The 18114-nt window shown below is 35.5% G+C and overlaps 1 protein-coding gene across 3 annotated transcripts in view; it reads right to left on the reverse strand.

The window, feature by feature from the left end:
• LRRK2 (leucine rich repeat kinase 2) overlaps positions 1–18114 on the reverse strand; it is a 214333-nt gene that overhangs the window by 103822 nt on the left and 92397 nt on the right. For all 3 annotated transcript variants that reach the window (XR_011255928.1, XM_069584612.1, XM_069584613.1), the window contains exons 25-30: positions 17748–17896; positions 13491–13584; positions 7985–8171; positions 6699–6880; positions 1373–1602; positions 833–960 (exon numbers count right to left, since the gene is read on the reverse strand). Coding sequence is in view for 2 of the 3 variants with exons in the window: in XM_069584612.1 (XP_069440713.1) it covers positions 833–960; positions 1373–1602; positions 6699–6880; positions 7985–8171; positions 13491–13584; positions 17748–17896 (970 nt within the window). In the remaining variant the exon portion in view is untranslated. The remainder of the gene's footprint in view (positions 1–832; positions 961–1372; positions 1603–6698; positions 6881–7984; positions 8172–13490; positions 13585–17747; positions 17897–18114) is intronic.

An 18114-nucleotide genomic window follows, 5' to 3' on the forward strand; every position in this document is an offset into this window, starting at 1 on the left:
ATAAGATAAAGTCAAGCGTGTATCCACTGATACTTTTTAAGTTGATCTGTCTTTATACTTAGAAATGTCTCTTAATAGTAGGCTTCCCTGGTGGCTCAGATTTGCCTCACAGAAGAGCCTACTAGAGCATTATTCAATGACCATTCACTTTTACTTTAGTATCAATTATAAAAAGGCACAGATTTTTAAAACCATATATACATGAAGGAATATCTAACAGCAAGAGACAAAATGGAAAAGTTGCAAAATTTCAAATATATAATATTCATCTGGGACCATTTAAAACTGTAAGTCCCACAGGGCTTTATACTAAATTGCCTCTGAGGAGACAGTTGGTAATGCATAGATTGCTTCTTTTTCTTACTACAGTTTATTTTAAATTAAGGAAATTCATATTATACATAAGTAATAATACCAGGGAGCTCCCTGATAGCCTCGTGGTTAGGATTTGGGGCTTTCACTGCCATGGTCCAAGTACAATCCCTGGTCAGAGAACTGAGATCTTGCAAGCCACACAGTGCAGCCAATAAATAAATAAAATAAAATAAGAAAGAATATAAAAAATAGCCTAACATATATTCTCATTTTTAATAGATTAAAAAAGCTTCAAGTTTCTATGCCTTTCATTAACATAGAACATACTATTTTCATGTCACAACTTAATTACTCCTAAAAATTTCCTAACTCAAAGTTTAAGTGCTTCTAACTTTATTGCAAAAAAAGTATTTGAAAAGTCTGCTTGATGGTACTATTTGCCCCAAATAAATCACCTTATATACAATAAGAAAACTCATGAAATATTTTCTATTCTCAAATTATTAGATCATATCACCTTTATATTGAAAAGCCAAGGCTTCATGGCATCAACTTCTGCTTGTCCTTTGCTGAGGTCATAGACCGCAAGATACAAGGCTCGTTGGGTCATAAAGTGGGGATGAGTGCTGTAGAATTCCTCACGACCTAAATAAAGATTGGAGGACTTTTCAATCTTCCAGAGAATAGACAAGAATTCTCTTCTTCAAAAATAAAGTTAGGTGGCACTACCCACTATATACCATACAAAAAAAAAAAGAGAGAGAGAGAAACAATCAAAAGATAATAGCTACAAGATTACACTGGGTTTTTACTAGGAATTGACAACTTCTTGCTAATGTGTCAGCTATGTAGCTTCAGCTGACACGTGCTGGTTCCTAACATTTCCTTCCATTGCTTCTTCATTCTAGGGGCAAGGGAAGAATTAGGAGAAATAAATGACTTTGGAATAATTCCATATGATCCATCAGGTCTCTGTAGTATTGGAACAGAAAATCCAGTTTTTAAATCCCTGTTTTTAAAAAGATATCTGAATAAAAAATTTTAGCAAAATAAATACCTGCAAAATCCCATACATTCAGAATGAGGTCTTTCTTCCCTTTGCCTCTTATTTGGATGGGCCAGTCTTTCACATCAATGCCAACTGTGGCACCTTGCATCCCAAGATCTGATTTCTTGATTTTCATTAATTGCTGCAATAAGGTGGTCTTGCCACTCCCAGTATTTCCCACAATCATAAGTTTCATTCGGTTATAGGGCACAGCCTTTTTCAACCGCTGCTGAAGAAACCTGGTATTTGAAAAACAAAAATAAAATAATAAACTGCTTAACAGTGTACTTAGGCTATAGGTGAATTCTTATGCACTGAATTATTTTAAATATCAAAATGTCATAATGTACAGTATGCAAAAGAGCACATAACTCATACTAACTTAATAATGCATGTGTCTTTCAATGCATTGTTAATACATCTACTTTGCTAGTGATGTTGGTTGGTCTAGCTGATAATGATCAGAAGCCTCATCAAATATAATGACACGAGAAAGAATCAAAGTATCAAAATATTTGTAATACTCATTAAAATTTTATATAAAACACATACAAAATTTCTTTAAATATCACAAATAAAACTCTAAAAATTATAAAGCATAAAATTTTACAAAGCCCATAGGATAAACAATCAAGGTAGATCTATGTTTAGTTTTTTAAAGAACCTCCATAATGTTCTCCACAGTGGTTATACCAATTTGCATTCCCACTAACAGTGTAAGAGGGTTCCCTTTTATCCACACCCTCTCCAGCATTTATTGCTTATAGATTTTTTGATGATGGCCATTTTGGCTGATGCGAGGTGATACGTCATTGTAGTTTTGATTTGCATTCTCTAAGAATTAGTGATACTGACCATCTTTTCATATGCCTTGTGGCCATCTGTATGTCTTCTTTGCAGAGATGTCTATTTAGGTCTTTTACCCGTTTTTTATTGGATTGTTTGATTTTTTTGATATTGAGCTTCATAGGCTGCTTGTATATTTTAAAGGTTAATCCTTTATCTGTTGCTTCATTTGCAAATATTTCCTCCCATCCTGAGAGTTGTCTTCTCATCTTGTTTATGGTTTCCTTTGCTGTGCAAAAGTTTTTATGCTTAATTAGGTGCCAATTATTTGTTTTTATTGTCATTATTTTACGGGATAAGTCAAAAAAAGATCTTGCTGTGATTTATGTCAAAGAGTATTTTTCCTATGTTTTCCTCTAAGCGTTTTACAGTTTCCAGTCTTTAATCCATTTTGAGTTTATTTTTTTATATGATATGAGGTAGAATTCTAATTTCATTCTTTTACATGTAACTGTCCAGATTCCCCAGCACCACTTACTGAAGAGGCTGTCTTTTCTCTTGCCTCCTTTGTTATAGATTAGGTGACCATAAATATGCGGGTTTATCTCAGGGCTTTCCATCCTGTACTGCTGGTCTATATTTCTATTTTTTGTGCCAGTACTATACTATAGTGTTTTGATTAATATAGCTTTGTAGTATAGTTTGAAGACAGGGAACCTGATTCCTGCTACCCCATTTATCTTTTACAAGATGACTTTAGCTTTTCAAGGTCTTTTGTGTTTCCATACAAACTATAAAATTTTTGTTCTAATTCTGTGAGGAATGCCATTGGTGGCCATTTGATAGGGATTGCACTGAATCTGTAGATTGCTTTGTGTAGTACATTAATTTTCTATCAATTCTATCAATCCTTTCTCTATCAATTCTTCCAATAGAAGAACATGGTATATTTTTCCATCAGTTTGCATCCTCTTTGATTTCTTTCATCAGTGTTTTTTTAGTTTTCTGAGTATAGTTCTTTTGCTTCCTTAGGTAGATTTATTCCTAGGTAATTCTTTTGTTGTGATGGTAAATGTGATTACTTTCTAAATTTCTCTTTTTACTCTTTTGTTGCTAGTGTATAGGAATGCAAGAGATTTCTGTGCATTAATTTTGTATCCTGAAACTTTACCAAGTTCATTGATAACGTCCCAGCAGTTTTCTGGTAGAATCTTTTGGATTCTCTGTATATAGTAACATGTCATCTGCAAACAGTTTTAGTTCTTCCTTTTCAATTTATATTCCTTTTATTTTTTTTCTTCTCTAATTGCCATGGTGAGGGCTTACCAAACTATGTTGAATAAGTGGTGAGACTGGACACCCTTGTCTTGTTCCTGATGTTAGGGGAAATGCTTTCAATTTTTTATCACTGAGAATGATGCTTGCTGTGAGTCTGTTATACACGGCCTTTATTATGTTGAGTAAGTTCCCTCTATGCCCATTTTCTGGAGAAGAAAATGGCAACCTACTCCAGTATTCTTGCCTAGAGAATCCCAGGGACAGAGGAGCCTGGTGGGCTGCCGTCTATGGGGTCACACAGAGTCGGATGCAACTGAAGTGACTTAGCAGCAGCACGATCATTTCTGGAGAGTTTTGATCATAAACAGGTGCTGAAATTTGTCAAAAGATTTTTCTGCATCTATTGAGATGATCATATGATTTTTATTCTTTAGTTTATTAATATGGTATACCACATCGATTTATTTGCATATATTAAAGAATCTTTGCATCCCTGTGATAAACGCCAGTTGATCATGGTATATGATCCTTTTAATTTGTTGCTGGATCCTGTTTGCTAGTATTTTGTTGAGGATTTTTGTGTCCCTGTTCATCAGCGATATTGGTCTATGATTTTCTTTCCTTTTTTTTTTTTTTGGTAGGTCTCCCCTGGTGGCTCCATCTGTAAAGAATCTGCCTGCAATACAAGAGACCCAGGTTTGATCCCTGACTCAAGGGAGATTCCCTGGAGAAGGAATCTTTTTTTGCGGTATCTTTGTCTACTTTAAATATCAGGGTGATGGTGGTCTTGAAGAACAAATTTGGGAATGCTTCTCCTTTTGCAATATTTTGGAAAAGTTTTAAAAGGATAAGAGTTAGCTCTTCATTAAGTGTTTGACAGGATTTGCCTGGGAAGTCATCTGGTGCTGGACTTTTGTGTGTTGGAAGATTTTTAATGACAGTTTAATTTCATTACTTATGATTGGTCTTTTATATTTTCTAATTCTTCCTGGTTCAGCCTCAGACCAATCCCACTGCTGGGCATATACCCTGAGAAAATTATAACTCAAAAAGACACATGTACCCCAGTGTTCCTTGCAGCAGTATTTACAATAGCCAGGAGACAGAAGCAGCCGAGATGTCCATCAATATATGACAGGTAAAGATGTGGTATATATATAATGGAATGTTACTCAGTCATAAAAAGGAATGAGATTGAGTCAGCTGAACTGATGTGGATGAACCTAGAGCTTGTCATAAAAAGTGAAGTAAGTCAGAAAGAGGAAAACAAATATCATATACTAACGCATATATACAGAATCTAGAAAAATAGTACTGATGGACCTATTCGCAGGGCAAGAACAGAGACACAGACATAGAGAACAGACTTGTGGAAACAGGTAGGAAGGAGAGGGAGGATGAATTGAGAGCAGTATTGACATATATATGCTACCATTTTTACAACAGTGAGAAGCTCCTGTATAGCACAGGGAGCTCAGAGCACAGCTCCGTGATGACCTAGATAGGTGGAATGGCAGGGGGAGGCTCCAGAGGGAGGGGATGTATGTATACATAGAGCTGCTTCACAATGTTTTACAGTAGCAACTGACTCAACATTGTAAAGCAATTATATTCCAGCAAAAAATATCAAAAACATCAAGGTAAAGTATACAAGCATACTGTTATATTCATCCTTGATAGTGAGGTTCTATTTGGTACATGTATTCATATATGGTATACATAATGTATATATTCATATATATTGTACATGCATACATATAATGTACACAGAAAGGAAGAGCATATTGGTTAAACTACATTGATACACATAAATGATTTTACTATCAGCAGATAATATGTTGTTATTCCTAACAATTTTAATGCAAAAGTAATTGAAACTTACTAGAAGTGCTACAAGTGGCTAACAATACCACCTTTAAATTAACAAAACATGTAAATGTTCTCAAAAATAAAATGGATACAGAAAAATACATTTAATTATGTTAAAATGTTGCCGCAGTTCAAAATTAGAAAAGTAAACTAAATCATAAGTGAATCTTAGGGAATATTAACTGATTCATTCTCACAATTAATAGGACTCTGAGGAACATTCTTGATAATCTTCATCACCAATAAACAAGAAAATCAAAGTTTCAAATATCTATTTATTAAGACTTCACCATTCTTCGTCATTCTTCAAAGAAGCAAGTGAGAACTACAATTTCTAAATTATTCCAGGTCTATGTTCTCTCTAAAAATGTTTAAAAGGTTTAAAAATATTTAAGTTACGTAGTAGCTTGATAGCATAATACTCTGAAAACTTCTTACAACTAAACATTTAGTAAGAATTGAACAAATTTTATATGAGCATCTTTTCCAGTTTCAGGAAGGAAAATCATGGGAAATAATTATGTAGGATGAGGAGTAGTGTTTTTTAGCATAGCTGCTGACAAACACTTTGATCATAAAATAGAAAGTTAAATGTAAACTAAGAAAATTTAAGGAAGAGAATTAGGTAACTAGATAACTAGGTAATTAGGAACTACAAGTCCACCGATAATGCAACAATTATTAATTGTATGCCAGACTCTGTGTTTGGTGCCACAAATAAAACAGAGAGTAAACACAGCGGATATTAGTCAAGCATACATTGAGAGGTGATAACTGAGTTGAAACCTGTAAGATAAATACAGATAGGAGCAGTTTGTGGAAATAAAAACATGATTTTATGAGTAGGTAACAAGACTAACATACTCAAATGGTAACAAAGAATAGAATAAAGTTCATTATTAACAAAGTTCATAAAGTATAAAATCAGAAACAAGCATACTTGAAAGTTTTGATGGTTTCAAAAATGATCAGATTGAGTAGGTTATCAGCTTCATAGGCAAAACAGAAGTAATTTTATATCCTTTAAGTAACTATAATGCTTTATGATATAATAGACATATGATAAATCCTTCCTACATGAAACCCAGATCGAGAAGCCATTATATTCTGCTCTATTTCTTCAGATTGATAATTGGTAATAAGAGAACAAAGATTAATAATTTCCTTTTAATAAGAAGAAGTAATTTTCTCAACCTTAACTTGGCCAGGAGGAGATAAAAAGCTCTGCAGTGGCACCAAATAAACCCATTCACTAAGTAAAAGGCAAATGACATAGAGTACATTATGCTAGATGGTCCTATACATTCTTTTTTATGAACTGTAAGTATATATCCACCAAAGTAACCAGAAAAGGACATCTGAAATAAATTCAGTTAAAAAAATAAAAATAAAATTATCTAACCTTATGATGTCTTTGGCTTTACATCCTACATGTTTAAAATCAAAATTAAGATGCAGTTCATCCAAAGGAAGATCCCATATTTTGCTTAATTTCCCCATTTCATTGGGAAAGGATCTCAGGTCCAAGTTGTAACTAACATCAAGAGATGTCAGATTTTCAAGACAGCCAATCTCAGGAGGAATCTTAATGAAATAAAAAAGAGCAAACGCTGTTGGTGGGAAGTAAGAAAAGTGTGCTACCAAAAAACAAGATGCTACTAGAAAACAAGAGAGGCTCAGAGAATCTATGAGCAAACTATACAGCCTTCCAACAGAGTTCTGAAACTTTTCAAAGGTTTGTCATAGTTTCCATCAAAAATGTTTGAAAACATAAATATAAAGGACTTACCCAAAACAATCTATGGCATTTGTTTATAATCTTTTAAAACCCATTCTCCCTTGGAAGCATATTTCATCACTTCACAACATTGAAATGAAGAATTTTTTTATATGTATCCAAATCCAATCATCGGTGGCTTCAGGCTATTCCCTCTCACTATGTTCTTCAGCAAAACCAAAGATCTAATCATCACAAATTTACATATAACTTAATATTCTCAAAATACAACTAAATGTTTAAACCTTAGGTGGCATAATAATTGCAATATTCCAAATTTTTGAGTAATACTCATTATTTTTATAATAGCTAACAGTAATCTGATGCAAAAAGAGCTAGGTACCATAACTATGCAGTTATTCTGGAACCTCATAGTTTCAGACACTTTACTCTCTTTGGCTTTTATAGACAATAGGCTTGAAGCTGGCAAAAAATATGTTTTCTGGGATGAATGGACAGTCAATTTCAGATTTATAATAAAGACTGGTCCATTTGGGTGAGGGGGTGGGGGAGTATGATGGAAGAATACAGAAATTTAAGAATGTGGAAAACAATGTCAGCTGAAGAACAAAGGCTATACATGGCCTGGTGAAACTTGAGAAATGCAGCATGTCTGAGAGTCTGTCAACAGATCAGAGATTTCATGGTAAATTGACACAATTAAAGCATTACATGTATTTGCAATTAAACATATATAAATATATATTCAAAATAAAAGAAAGTAAAAAAGGCAATCTTTAAGGAAATTAAGCATGTTAGTATACCCATTTTCCTCAGGGTAGGATTAGATCTTACTCAAAAAGTAAGCAGTATCAAATAACAGATTTCGAAATGATCATCTATGATAACAGACATTACAAAAGCACATTTTTTTAATTGGCAATAATTTTAAACAAATATGATCTCTTTACCTCTTTCAGTTTATTATGAGAAAGATGTAGTTTCTCTATTCTAGACCATGCACATGCTTTTTCACTCAAGTCCAAGATACTGATCTGATTATGACTAAACAAGAGTTCCCTTAAGTTCAAAGATCTCCAGTGCACAGGACCTGGTAGATATCGAATATCATTGTTGCTCATATCTAAGGACCGCAGGCTGAAACAATACAATGTCGAGAATAAAAATCAAATGAGTATTTCCTAAATACATGAAATGACATCACAAACAACTTTCAGCAGAGTGAGAATAAGATATAATTTTAAAACTAATATTATTTAAGTCAGTCCTAATGAGGCAGATGAAACTAGAGCCTATTATACAGAGAGAAGCAAGTCAGAAAAAGAAACAACACTGTTTATTAACGCATATATATGGAATTTAGAAAGACGGTAACAACAATCTTAAATACAAGGCAGCAAAAGAGACACAAATGTAAAGAACAAGCTTTTAACTCTCTGGGAGAAGGCAAGGGTGGTATGATTTGAGAGAACAGCACTGAAACATATGCATTACCATATGTAAAAAGATGACCAGTGCAAGTTGGAAGGCACTCAAAGCCGGTGCTCTGGGACAATCCAGAGGGATGGGGTGGGGAGGGAAGTGGGAGGGGGGTTCAGGACTGGGGGACACATGGGCACCCATGGCTGATTCATTTCGACGTATAGCTAAAACTATCACAATATTGTAAGTAATCATGCTTCAGTTAAAAGAAATTAATGAAAAGAAAATTTAAAAAAAACTTATATATGAGTACACAGGTGTGGTTTTTTTGTATATGTAAAGGTATATGTGGTAGGAAAAAAAAGGCATGTCTTAATACAAACATTTAAATAAGGCCCAATAAAAACTAAATTGAGGTCTAATTTCCCTACTTCAGAAATATAAAAATGTCAATCAGAATGAAAGATTGTATTTTACAAACATTTATGATGCATGAGAAATCATAATCAACAAATGCAAAAACAGTCATTAAAATTCCTGCCTTCTATACAAGATTCACAAATATGTAGCTTCCATTTCTCTCTCCAATCTCATTAAAATCTGGAGGGCTTTTTCAGAGGTCAGGTCCTCAAGTTTATTACCAGCTTGTCTCAGTGTGAAATATATTATAACACTGAGCATGATATCTTGTAAACAGAAGGCCCTCAATGAAAATTTGTTGCTTTCATGCAGGAACAGCTACCCAAAAAGAAAACGAAGCACTCAGTCATGTCCGACTTTTTGCGACCCCATGGACTGTAGCCTACCAGGCTCCTCCATCCATGGGATTTTCCAGGCAAGGGTACCAGAATGGGGTCCCATTTCCTTCTCCAGGGGATATTCCCAAGCCAGGAATTGAACACCCAGGTCTCCTGCATTGCAGGCAGACGCTTTACCGTCTGAGCCACCAGGGAAAAAAGTTTGTAAGAAAAAGCAGGAAAACACATGTCACATATAAGTTGACATGTGTAAAAAGACTAAAGATAGAAACTGTGGTATATTTGACTATGTAAAAGGTTGCCTGGACTTTTACTACTGTTACTGATTCTTTTCACCCAACATATTTAAAGCATGGTAAATTAATTCTAAGATCTGCTAGACCAAGATTCAGATCTATAAAGCAACATTTTTGCTCTACTTTGTAAATGATATTAGATTATGCTCTAGTTACTTTATAAAAAATTTGAAAGTGAAAAAATTAATTTGACTATATGAAAGCCAAGACACATATGTGTGATCAACAATGCGACTGAGACAAAATTGACAACTGTCAAGTTGTTAAAAGGCAATGCCTCTTGGCTTTAAGACTAAGCTTAGAGCCTAAAGGTGGCCAAGTACATGCTCATTTGTGAAACAAGAGAATATATTTAAAGAAATATATATAAACACTGGAAATATACACCTGAAGATAGTGTTTGAAGAATAGTGTAATTCAGTTCAGTTCAGTCGCTCAGTCATGTCCGACTCTTTGCGACCCCATGAATTGCAGCACGCCAGGCCTCCCTGTCCATCACCAACTCCCAGAGTTCACTCAAACTCATGTCCATCGAGTTGGTGATGCCATCCAGCCATCTCATCCTCTGTCGTCAGCTTCTCCTCCTGCCCCCAATCCCTCCCAGCATCAGAGTCTTTTCCAATGAGTCAACTCTTCACATGAGGTGGCCAAAGTATTGGAGTTTCAGCTTCAACATCAGTTTTTCCAAAAAACATCCAGGACTGGTCTCCTTTAGAATGAACTGGTTGGATCTTCTTGCAGTCCAAGGAAATCTCAAGAGTCTTCTCCAACACCACAGTTCAAAAGCATCAATTCTTCGGCACTCAGCCTTCTTCACAGTCTGACTCTCACATCCATACATGACTACTGGAAAAACAATAGCCTTGACTAGACGGATATTAGTCAGCAAAGTAATGTCTCTGCTTTTGAATATGCTATCTAGGTTGGTCATAACTTCTCTTCCAAGGAGTAAGTGTCTTTTAATTTCATGGCTGCAGTCACAATCTGCAGTGATTTTGGAGCCCCCAAAAATAAAGTCTGACACTGTTTCCACTGTTTCCCATCTATTTCCCATGAATTGATGGGACCAGATGCCATGATCTTCGTTTTCTGAATGTTGAGCTTTAAGCCAACTTTTTCACTCTCCTCTTTCAGTTTCATCAAGAGGCTTTTTAGTTCCTCTTCATCCTCTGCCATAAGGGTGGTGTCATCTGCATATCTGAGGTGACTGATATTTCTCCCGGCAATCTTGATTCCAGATTGTGCCTCTTTCAACCCAGCATTTCTCATGAAGTACTCTGCATAGAAGTTAAATAAACAGGGTGACAATATACAGCCTTGATGTACTCCTTTTCCTATTTGGAACCAGTATGTTGTTCCATGTCCATTTCTAACTGTTGCTTCCTGACCTGCATATAGGTTTCTCAAGAGACATGTCAGGTGGTCTGGTATTCCCATCTCTTTCAGAATTTTCCACAGTTTATTGTGATGCACACAGTCAAAGGCTTTGGCATAGTCAATAAAGCAGAAATAGATGTTTTTCTGGAACTCTCTTGCTTTTTCCATGATCCCGCGGATGTTGGCAATTTGATCTCTGGTTTCTCTGTCTTTTCTAAAACCAGCTTGAACATCAGGAAGTTCACGGTTCACGTACTGCTGAGGCCTGGCTTGGAGAATTTTGAGCATTACTTTACTAGCGTGTGGGATGAGTGCAATTGTGCGGTAGTTTGAGCATTCTTTGGCATTGCCTTTCTTTAGGATTGGTTGAAGACTGACCTTTTCCAGTCCTGTGGCCACTGCTGAGTCTTCCAAATTTGCTGGCATATTGCATGCAGCACTTTCACACCATCATCTTTCGGGATTTGAAACAGCTCAACTGGAATTCCATCACCTCTACTAGCTTTGTTCGTAGTGATGCTTTCTAAGGCCCACTTGACTTCACATTCCAGGATGTCTGGCTCTAGGTGAGTGAGCACACCATCATGATTATCTTGGTCATGAAGATCTTTTTTGTACAATTCTTCTGTGTATTCTTGCTATCTCTTCTGAATACCTTCTGCTTCTGCTAGGTCCATACCATTTCTGTCCTTTTTCGAGCCCATCTTTGCATGAAATGTTCCCTTGGTATCTCTAATTTTCTTGAAGAGATCTCTAGTCTTTCCCATTCTGTTCTTTTCCTCTATTTCTTTGCATTGATCACTGAGGAAGGCTTTCTTATGTCTTCTTGCTATTCTTTGGAACTCTGCATTCAGATGCTTATATCTTTCCTTTTCTCCTTTGCTTTTCACTTCTCTTCTTTTCACAGCTATTTGTAAGGCCTCCCCAGACAGCCATTTTGCTTTTTTGCATTTCTTTTCCATGGAGATGGTTGATCCCTGTCTCCTGTACAATGTCACGAATCTCTGTCCATAGTACATCAGGCACTCTATCGATCAGATCTATTCCCTTAAATCTATTTCTCACTTCCACTGTATAATCATAAGGGATTTGATTTAGGTCATACCTGAATGGTCTAGTGGTTTTCCCCACTTTTTTCAATTTTAGTCTAAATTTGGCAATAAGGAGTTCATGATCTGAGCCACAGTCAGCTCCCAGGCTTGTTTTTGCTGACTGTATAGAGCTTCTCCATCTTTGGCTGCAAAGAATATAATCAATCTGATTTTGGCGTTGACCATCTGGTGATATCGACGTGTAGAGTCTTCTCTTGTGTTGGTGGAAGAGGGTGTTTGCTATGACCAGTGTTCTCTTGGCAAAACTCTAGTAGCCTTTGCCCTGCTTCATTCCGTATACCAAGGCCAAATTTGCCTGTTACCCCAGGTGTTTCTTGACTTCCTACTTTTGCATTCCAGTCCCCTATAATGAAAAGGACATCTTTTGGGGGGTTAATTCTAAAAGGTTTTGTAGGTCTTCATAGAACTGTTCAACTTCAGCTTCTTCAGCATTACTGGTTGGGGCATAGACTTGGATTACTGTGATACTGAATGGTTTGCCTTGGAAATGAACAGAGGACTGTATAAATTTCTGGCTCTCTAGGAAGAAACCTTCCTTATGACATTAATCTCCTAATAAATTTTTATAAATAAGTGGTCTCCAAACACATTTTCAGCAAAGCAATATGTTTAAAATATTTGACCATCTATATTCTATAGGTACTTGTATGTCAGAATTAAGAGTCTGAAATCAAACTACCAGTGTGATGGTTTGAACTATGACTTTGGGCAAGTTATTTCCTCTCTTTAATGAAAGAGTGTTCTCATTATAAAGTAGAGATGATAATAGTAACTACTGATATTCATAGGATTATTAGGAAGATTAAAGATATGACACACTGTTAAGCAGTTAGAACAGTGTTCCACACATTTTAATGCTAGTTTTAAATTGACTACTATATATCTGTCTCACACTTTCCATTGCTAAATTACAACTAAGGATTATTTGCCTGTATATGTAAATATATATGCACATGTACCTTTATAGATTTTGCTTATAATATATAACATTAGTAGAATAGTTGTTTATGATGACACCTTTGAAAGCCATTTAATATCTGAATTTTCAGTTAACATGAAACTTTATTTTAATGAAATTAACTAAAAATATTCCCAAATACCTGAAACTACAGAAATTTTCACCAAAAATGTCATTCAAACATAATTGAAATATAATATCAAAGTTAACAGTGTCTTAGCAACATAATCCCCAAAGCAAGTGAAATTTTAAAAGTTAAAGTGACAGCCAGTACAATCTCATTTGATTATAATAATGTGACCATTAATTACTCTTAAACTGTTTCTATGCAACAACACATTAAATTAAAAGTTTAAAAGTCCAAACAACAACTTAGGTATTTTGCCTAATAAAAATCAAACATTCATAGATTTTTAAACATTAAGCTTAGTAGGTTTAGAAATCAATTACATCTATATGTCTAAATTAAAACCAAGTATCTGAAAGTTCTGTTTCAGCTTATGTGGTTTGTAAAATTAAAATAATAAACTTACTGTGGGAGATGTAAAATTGCTTCTGGGACACATGTGAATCTGTTTTGAGATAATTTTAGGCTTGTGATAGAAGAAGGCAAAAAAGGCATAGCAGCTAAGAGAAAATAAAGGTGAGTTAATGGACATTTTAATCACTTTAACTAGATTTCTACCAGATTCACACTAAGACAGCTATCAGTGATCTGACATGTAATTTAATTTCTATTCTTACTCTGATAATAAAAAGTTCTACTTTTAAAATTAGTTAATACTACCACAAAATATTAAAATAATACACCATAATTATAAGAATCTTCTAACTTGAAAGCTCTACAAGTGTCTAAATATAAACTCTTCTAACGTCTGCACAAAGGAAAAATCATTAGAATATTCATTTCAAAGTATGTGTGATATTATGTGACATATACTATGCGTGCGTGCAGCGTGCTAAGTAGCTTCCGTCGTGTCCTACTCTTTCAATCCTATGGACTGTAGTTGGCTAGGCTCCTGTGTCCATGGGATTCCTCAGGCAAAAATGATGGAGTGGGTTGCCATGCCCTTCTCCAGGGAATCTTCCCAACCCAGATATCGAACCCATGTCTCTTATGTCTCCTGCATTGGCAGGTGGGTTCTTTACCACTAGCACCACCTAGGAAGCCCTATATATATTATATGTTAATTCAAACTACTGGAGTAAGTTTAAAAAACCATTTTGGAATATTTTACTAATCTGCAGCATGATATAAAAATTCTCTTTAACACCGTCTTGTAAAGAATATTCTATGGAATAATTATGAAAATGAAATTGAAAGTGAGAGTTGCTCAGTTGTGCCTAACTCTTTGCGACCCCATGAAATGTAGCCTGCCAGGCTCCTCTGTCCATGGCATTTTCCAGGCAAGAATACTGGAATGAGTTGCCATTCCTTTCTTCAGCATATCTTCCTGACCCAGGAATCGAACCCAGGTCTCCTGCATCGCAGGCATATTCTTTACCATCTGAGCCACCAGCAAAGTCCATTGAATAATTATGGATGTTACTTAATAAAAGCATTCTTTGATCATATGATCTTCAGAGAATGGGGAAACATTAGGCCAAATAAAGTGAAATATCTCAAAGCTGTCAACAACCAGGTCTCCTGCCTTACAGGCAGACTCTTAGTCTGAGCCACCAGGGAAGTCACACCAAAGCTGTCAACATTTTAACATATTTTATGAATTTCCAAAAGGGAAATACAGTATTAAAACAAGGTACCTCCAAGGAATAAAATTCTATGGAACATAATTTTGGAAACTAAATTAATCATACTGCCTGTTTTGTTATCTGTAAAAGTGCACCTAACTCAGATGAAGCCTGAGATTGTTTAGCGATCTGAAAATCTGTGGTTCTGTGAAAGTGGTTTGAGAAATTATTTCTTAGCATTTTCAAGGTTAATAATATGGGTTATCCTTTATCAAGAAAATCTTCAAGGGTCAAAATGTTCCAGGACATTACTAGAAGCTGTCTTCCTAACAAGCAGAAAGTTACATGCTATATCTTACCTATTTCCCAAAAGTATTTGTAGCAAAATAAATTAGTATAATAGATGTAATTCTCCATTTAGGAATTAAGAGTCTTTGGGTTCAGAGATTCTTGAGCTTTCTCATTCTATATGAGAAAGACTCATAAAATCAACGAACTGAAACTTCATTTCACAGAGGAATTTTTAATGGTTAGAGTTCCACTGAGGTTATCACATCCATAGGGTGTTTTTCCAAATATAAGGCCATTTCTACAACTATTAAATTTGTGTCCTGCAAAGAAAGCAGATTCCTGAAACAACTAATTAATTAATTCTATGTTCCTGAACATTTCACACAAAAATCTCAGTACTTCAACTTCCTCAATTAGTCAAGCAGAGATCATACTTGCTCCACCCTATAGGATTTTTGTGAGATTCAGCTGAGATGACATATTGACCATATGCTAGCCTCAGGGTCCCTCAGATGCTCTTTTTTCTAGATCTAATTAAATGCAGCAAACACAGACACTTCCCTATCTCCACAGTGTAGATCGGATCCCCTTGAGGTACCCTCGTAGCATCTTGAAACTTATCATCATAGCACTTAGTGCAATATAAAATTACATTCATTTATTCCATCATTACTTACTGTCTGTCTTCTGAACTTAACTACATGTTCCTTAAGGACAGAGTCTGAATTGCTTTGCTCATTAGTGAGTGAATAATTCTATACCCAGTTTCAGGCTCATGGTAAGAACATGGTCAATATTCAAGAGGGTGAAAGGAAGGGAAAGAGAAGGAAAGTAATTTTACATAAATTAATATGGATTTCATTGTTAGTAGTTTCTCGAAAATGTATAAAAATAAAATATTTTAAAGTAAGTAGTCAAACTATATTCTGCTATTTAATAAAATTAAAAATTATTTTACCAAGTAAGGTATAGAATAGGCATTTGGGTGGCAAAGTATGTATGGCCTCCATTAAGGAAGCTAAAATAGGGGGAATGTTCCCATTTATTACCATAAAAGTATTTTGTTCCTCAATGTTAGAATTTGCAGACAGGCTAAAGTGAACATAAATCTCTGCTGTCTCACATGCTAAGAGAACATAGAGTATTCCAGGATTTTTAACAAAAGTGAAAATCATATAGTCCGTGATTATAATATTTTGAACAGAGCAAAAGCTCAATGAATACATATTAAACTAACTAATTTGAAAACTTCTAAATGATTAATTTGATTCCTAAAAAATAATAATAGCACATATACTCCAGAAAACTGATGAACAAATTTCAGTAGGAAACCCAGTATTTCTGCTTCAACCATCTCAGCCAGCCATACTGAAATTTTAGTATAATCACAGAACCATAGATTAATGACTACTTGTACTCCAAGATACTGCAGTCTTGGGTTTCCCTGGTGGCTCAGGGGGAAAGAATCTGCTTGCAGTGCAGGAGACTGGGTTCGATCCCTAGGTTGGGAAGATCCCCCTCAGTTGAAGAGGGAATGTCAACCCACTCCAGTATTTTTGCCTAGAGAATCCCTTGGACAGAGGAGCCCAGCAGGCTACAGTCCATGGGGTCACAAAGAGTTGGACACAACTGAGTGACTAGCACTTTTCATAAGATATTGACATTTGAGTCTATGACAATAACAGCATGTTAAATACCATAATATAATTTTTAATATTTTAGAATTAAAAAACTAGACCAATTTTTAGAGCAGCTTTAGGTTTACAGAAAAAATGAGAGGAAAATACAAAGTTCTCCCATATTCACCTTTTCCCCTCACCACCACCAGCCCAAATGCATACATCTTTTCCCCATTATGAACACCTAGAACAGAATGTGCTGTGTGCTTAGCTGCTCAGTCGTGTCCAACTCTTTGCAACCCCATGGACTGTAGCCCACCAGAATCCTCTGCCCATGGGGATTTTCCAGGCAGGAATACTACAGTGGGTTGCCATGCCCTCCTCCAGGAAATCTTCCCAACCCAGGGATTGAGCCCAGGTCTCCCACATTGCAGGCAGATTCTTTACCATCTGAGCCACCAGGGAAGCCCTAGAGTAGAATAGTTTGGTATATTTGTTATAACTGATGGGTCAATATTATTAAGTAAAGTCCACAGTTTACAACAGAGTTTAGTCTTCATTTACAATAGAGTTTACTCTTTGACAGGACTTCCCTGGTAGCTGAGCTGGTAAAGAATCCACCTGCAATGTAGGACACTCCGGTTCAATTCCTGAGTAGGGAAGACTCCCCTGAAGAAGGGATAGCCCATCCACTCAAGTATTCTTGGGTTACCCTGGTGGCTCCTCCACAAAGCAGGAGACCTGGGTTCAATCCCTTGGTTAGGAGGAGCCCCTGGAGAAGGGAACAGCTACCCACTCCAGTATTCTTGCCTGGAGAAGTCTATGGACAGCCAACACTTTCTCCCTCACTCCAAGATCCTGAAAATTTCTGGTTGTTAGCTTTGCCTTTCCCAAAATATCATACAGCTAAAATTATACAGTGTGTAATCTTTTCAGATTGGCTTCTTTAACTTAGCAATATGTATTTAAGTTCCCTCCACATTTCACGGCTTGACAGCTCATTTCTTTTTATCAGCAACCCACAAAATTTATATTTAAAACTCTAGCATAATATTTAACTGAAACACCACCTTTTAATCCCCACCTAAAATGTTCATACAGGTCTCATATGATTACTTTTATTTGTTTCATTTGACCCATATAACACGCAAAATGACTGGAAAAAGAAGTCTCATAAAAAGTACTTACCAAGAAAATTCATTTTGGCACTTAAAATCTCCAATTTAGGACAAGTCTCAAGGAAGTCCTCTGATAAAGATGAAATGTGGTTTTTACTAAGGTTTAAAATCTTCAGTTCCTTCAGGCTCAAAGGAGAACATATTTCTGATATTTTATTTCTAGTTATAAGAGACAAAGTGAGGATTAAATTGCATAAACTCACAGGCTTTGAAGAAAAACAGTCAACCATCTTCAAAAATAGCATCAAAGCACATTTATTAACTTTTAAATTAATTGTAAAAATTTAAGTCAACTGATAGAAGCTATATTATGAATTGCCTCATTTTTTTATCACTTTACCATGTAAAACTCATTACTATGGAAACAATGTCACTGT

Source organism: Ovis canadensis, chromosome 3 (assembly GCF_042477335.2).
Source record: "Ovis canadensis isolate MfBH-ARS-UI-01 breed Bighorn chromosome 3, ARS-UI_OviCan_v2, whole genome shotgun sequence".
Classification (NCBI taxonomy): domain Eukaryota; kingdom Metazoa; phylum Chordata; class Mammalia; order Artiodactyla; family Bovidae; genus Ovis; species Ovis canadensis.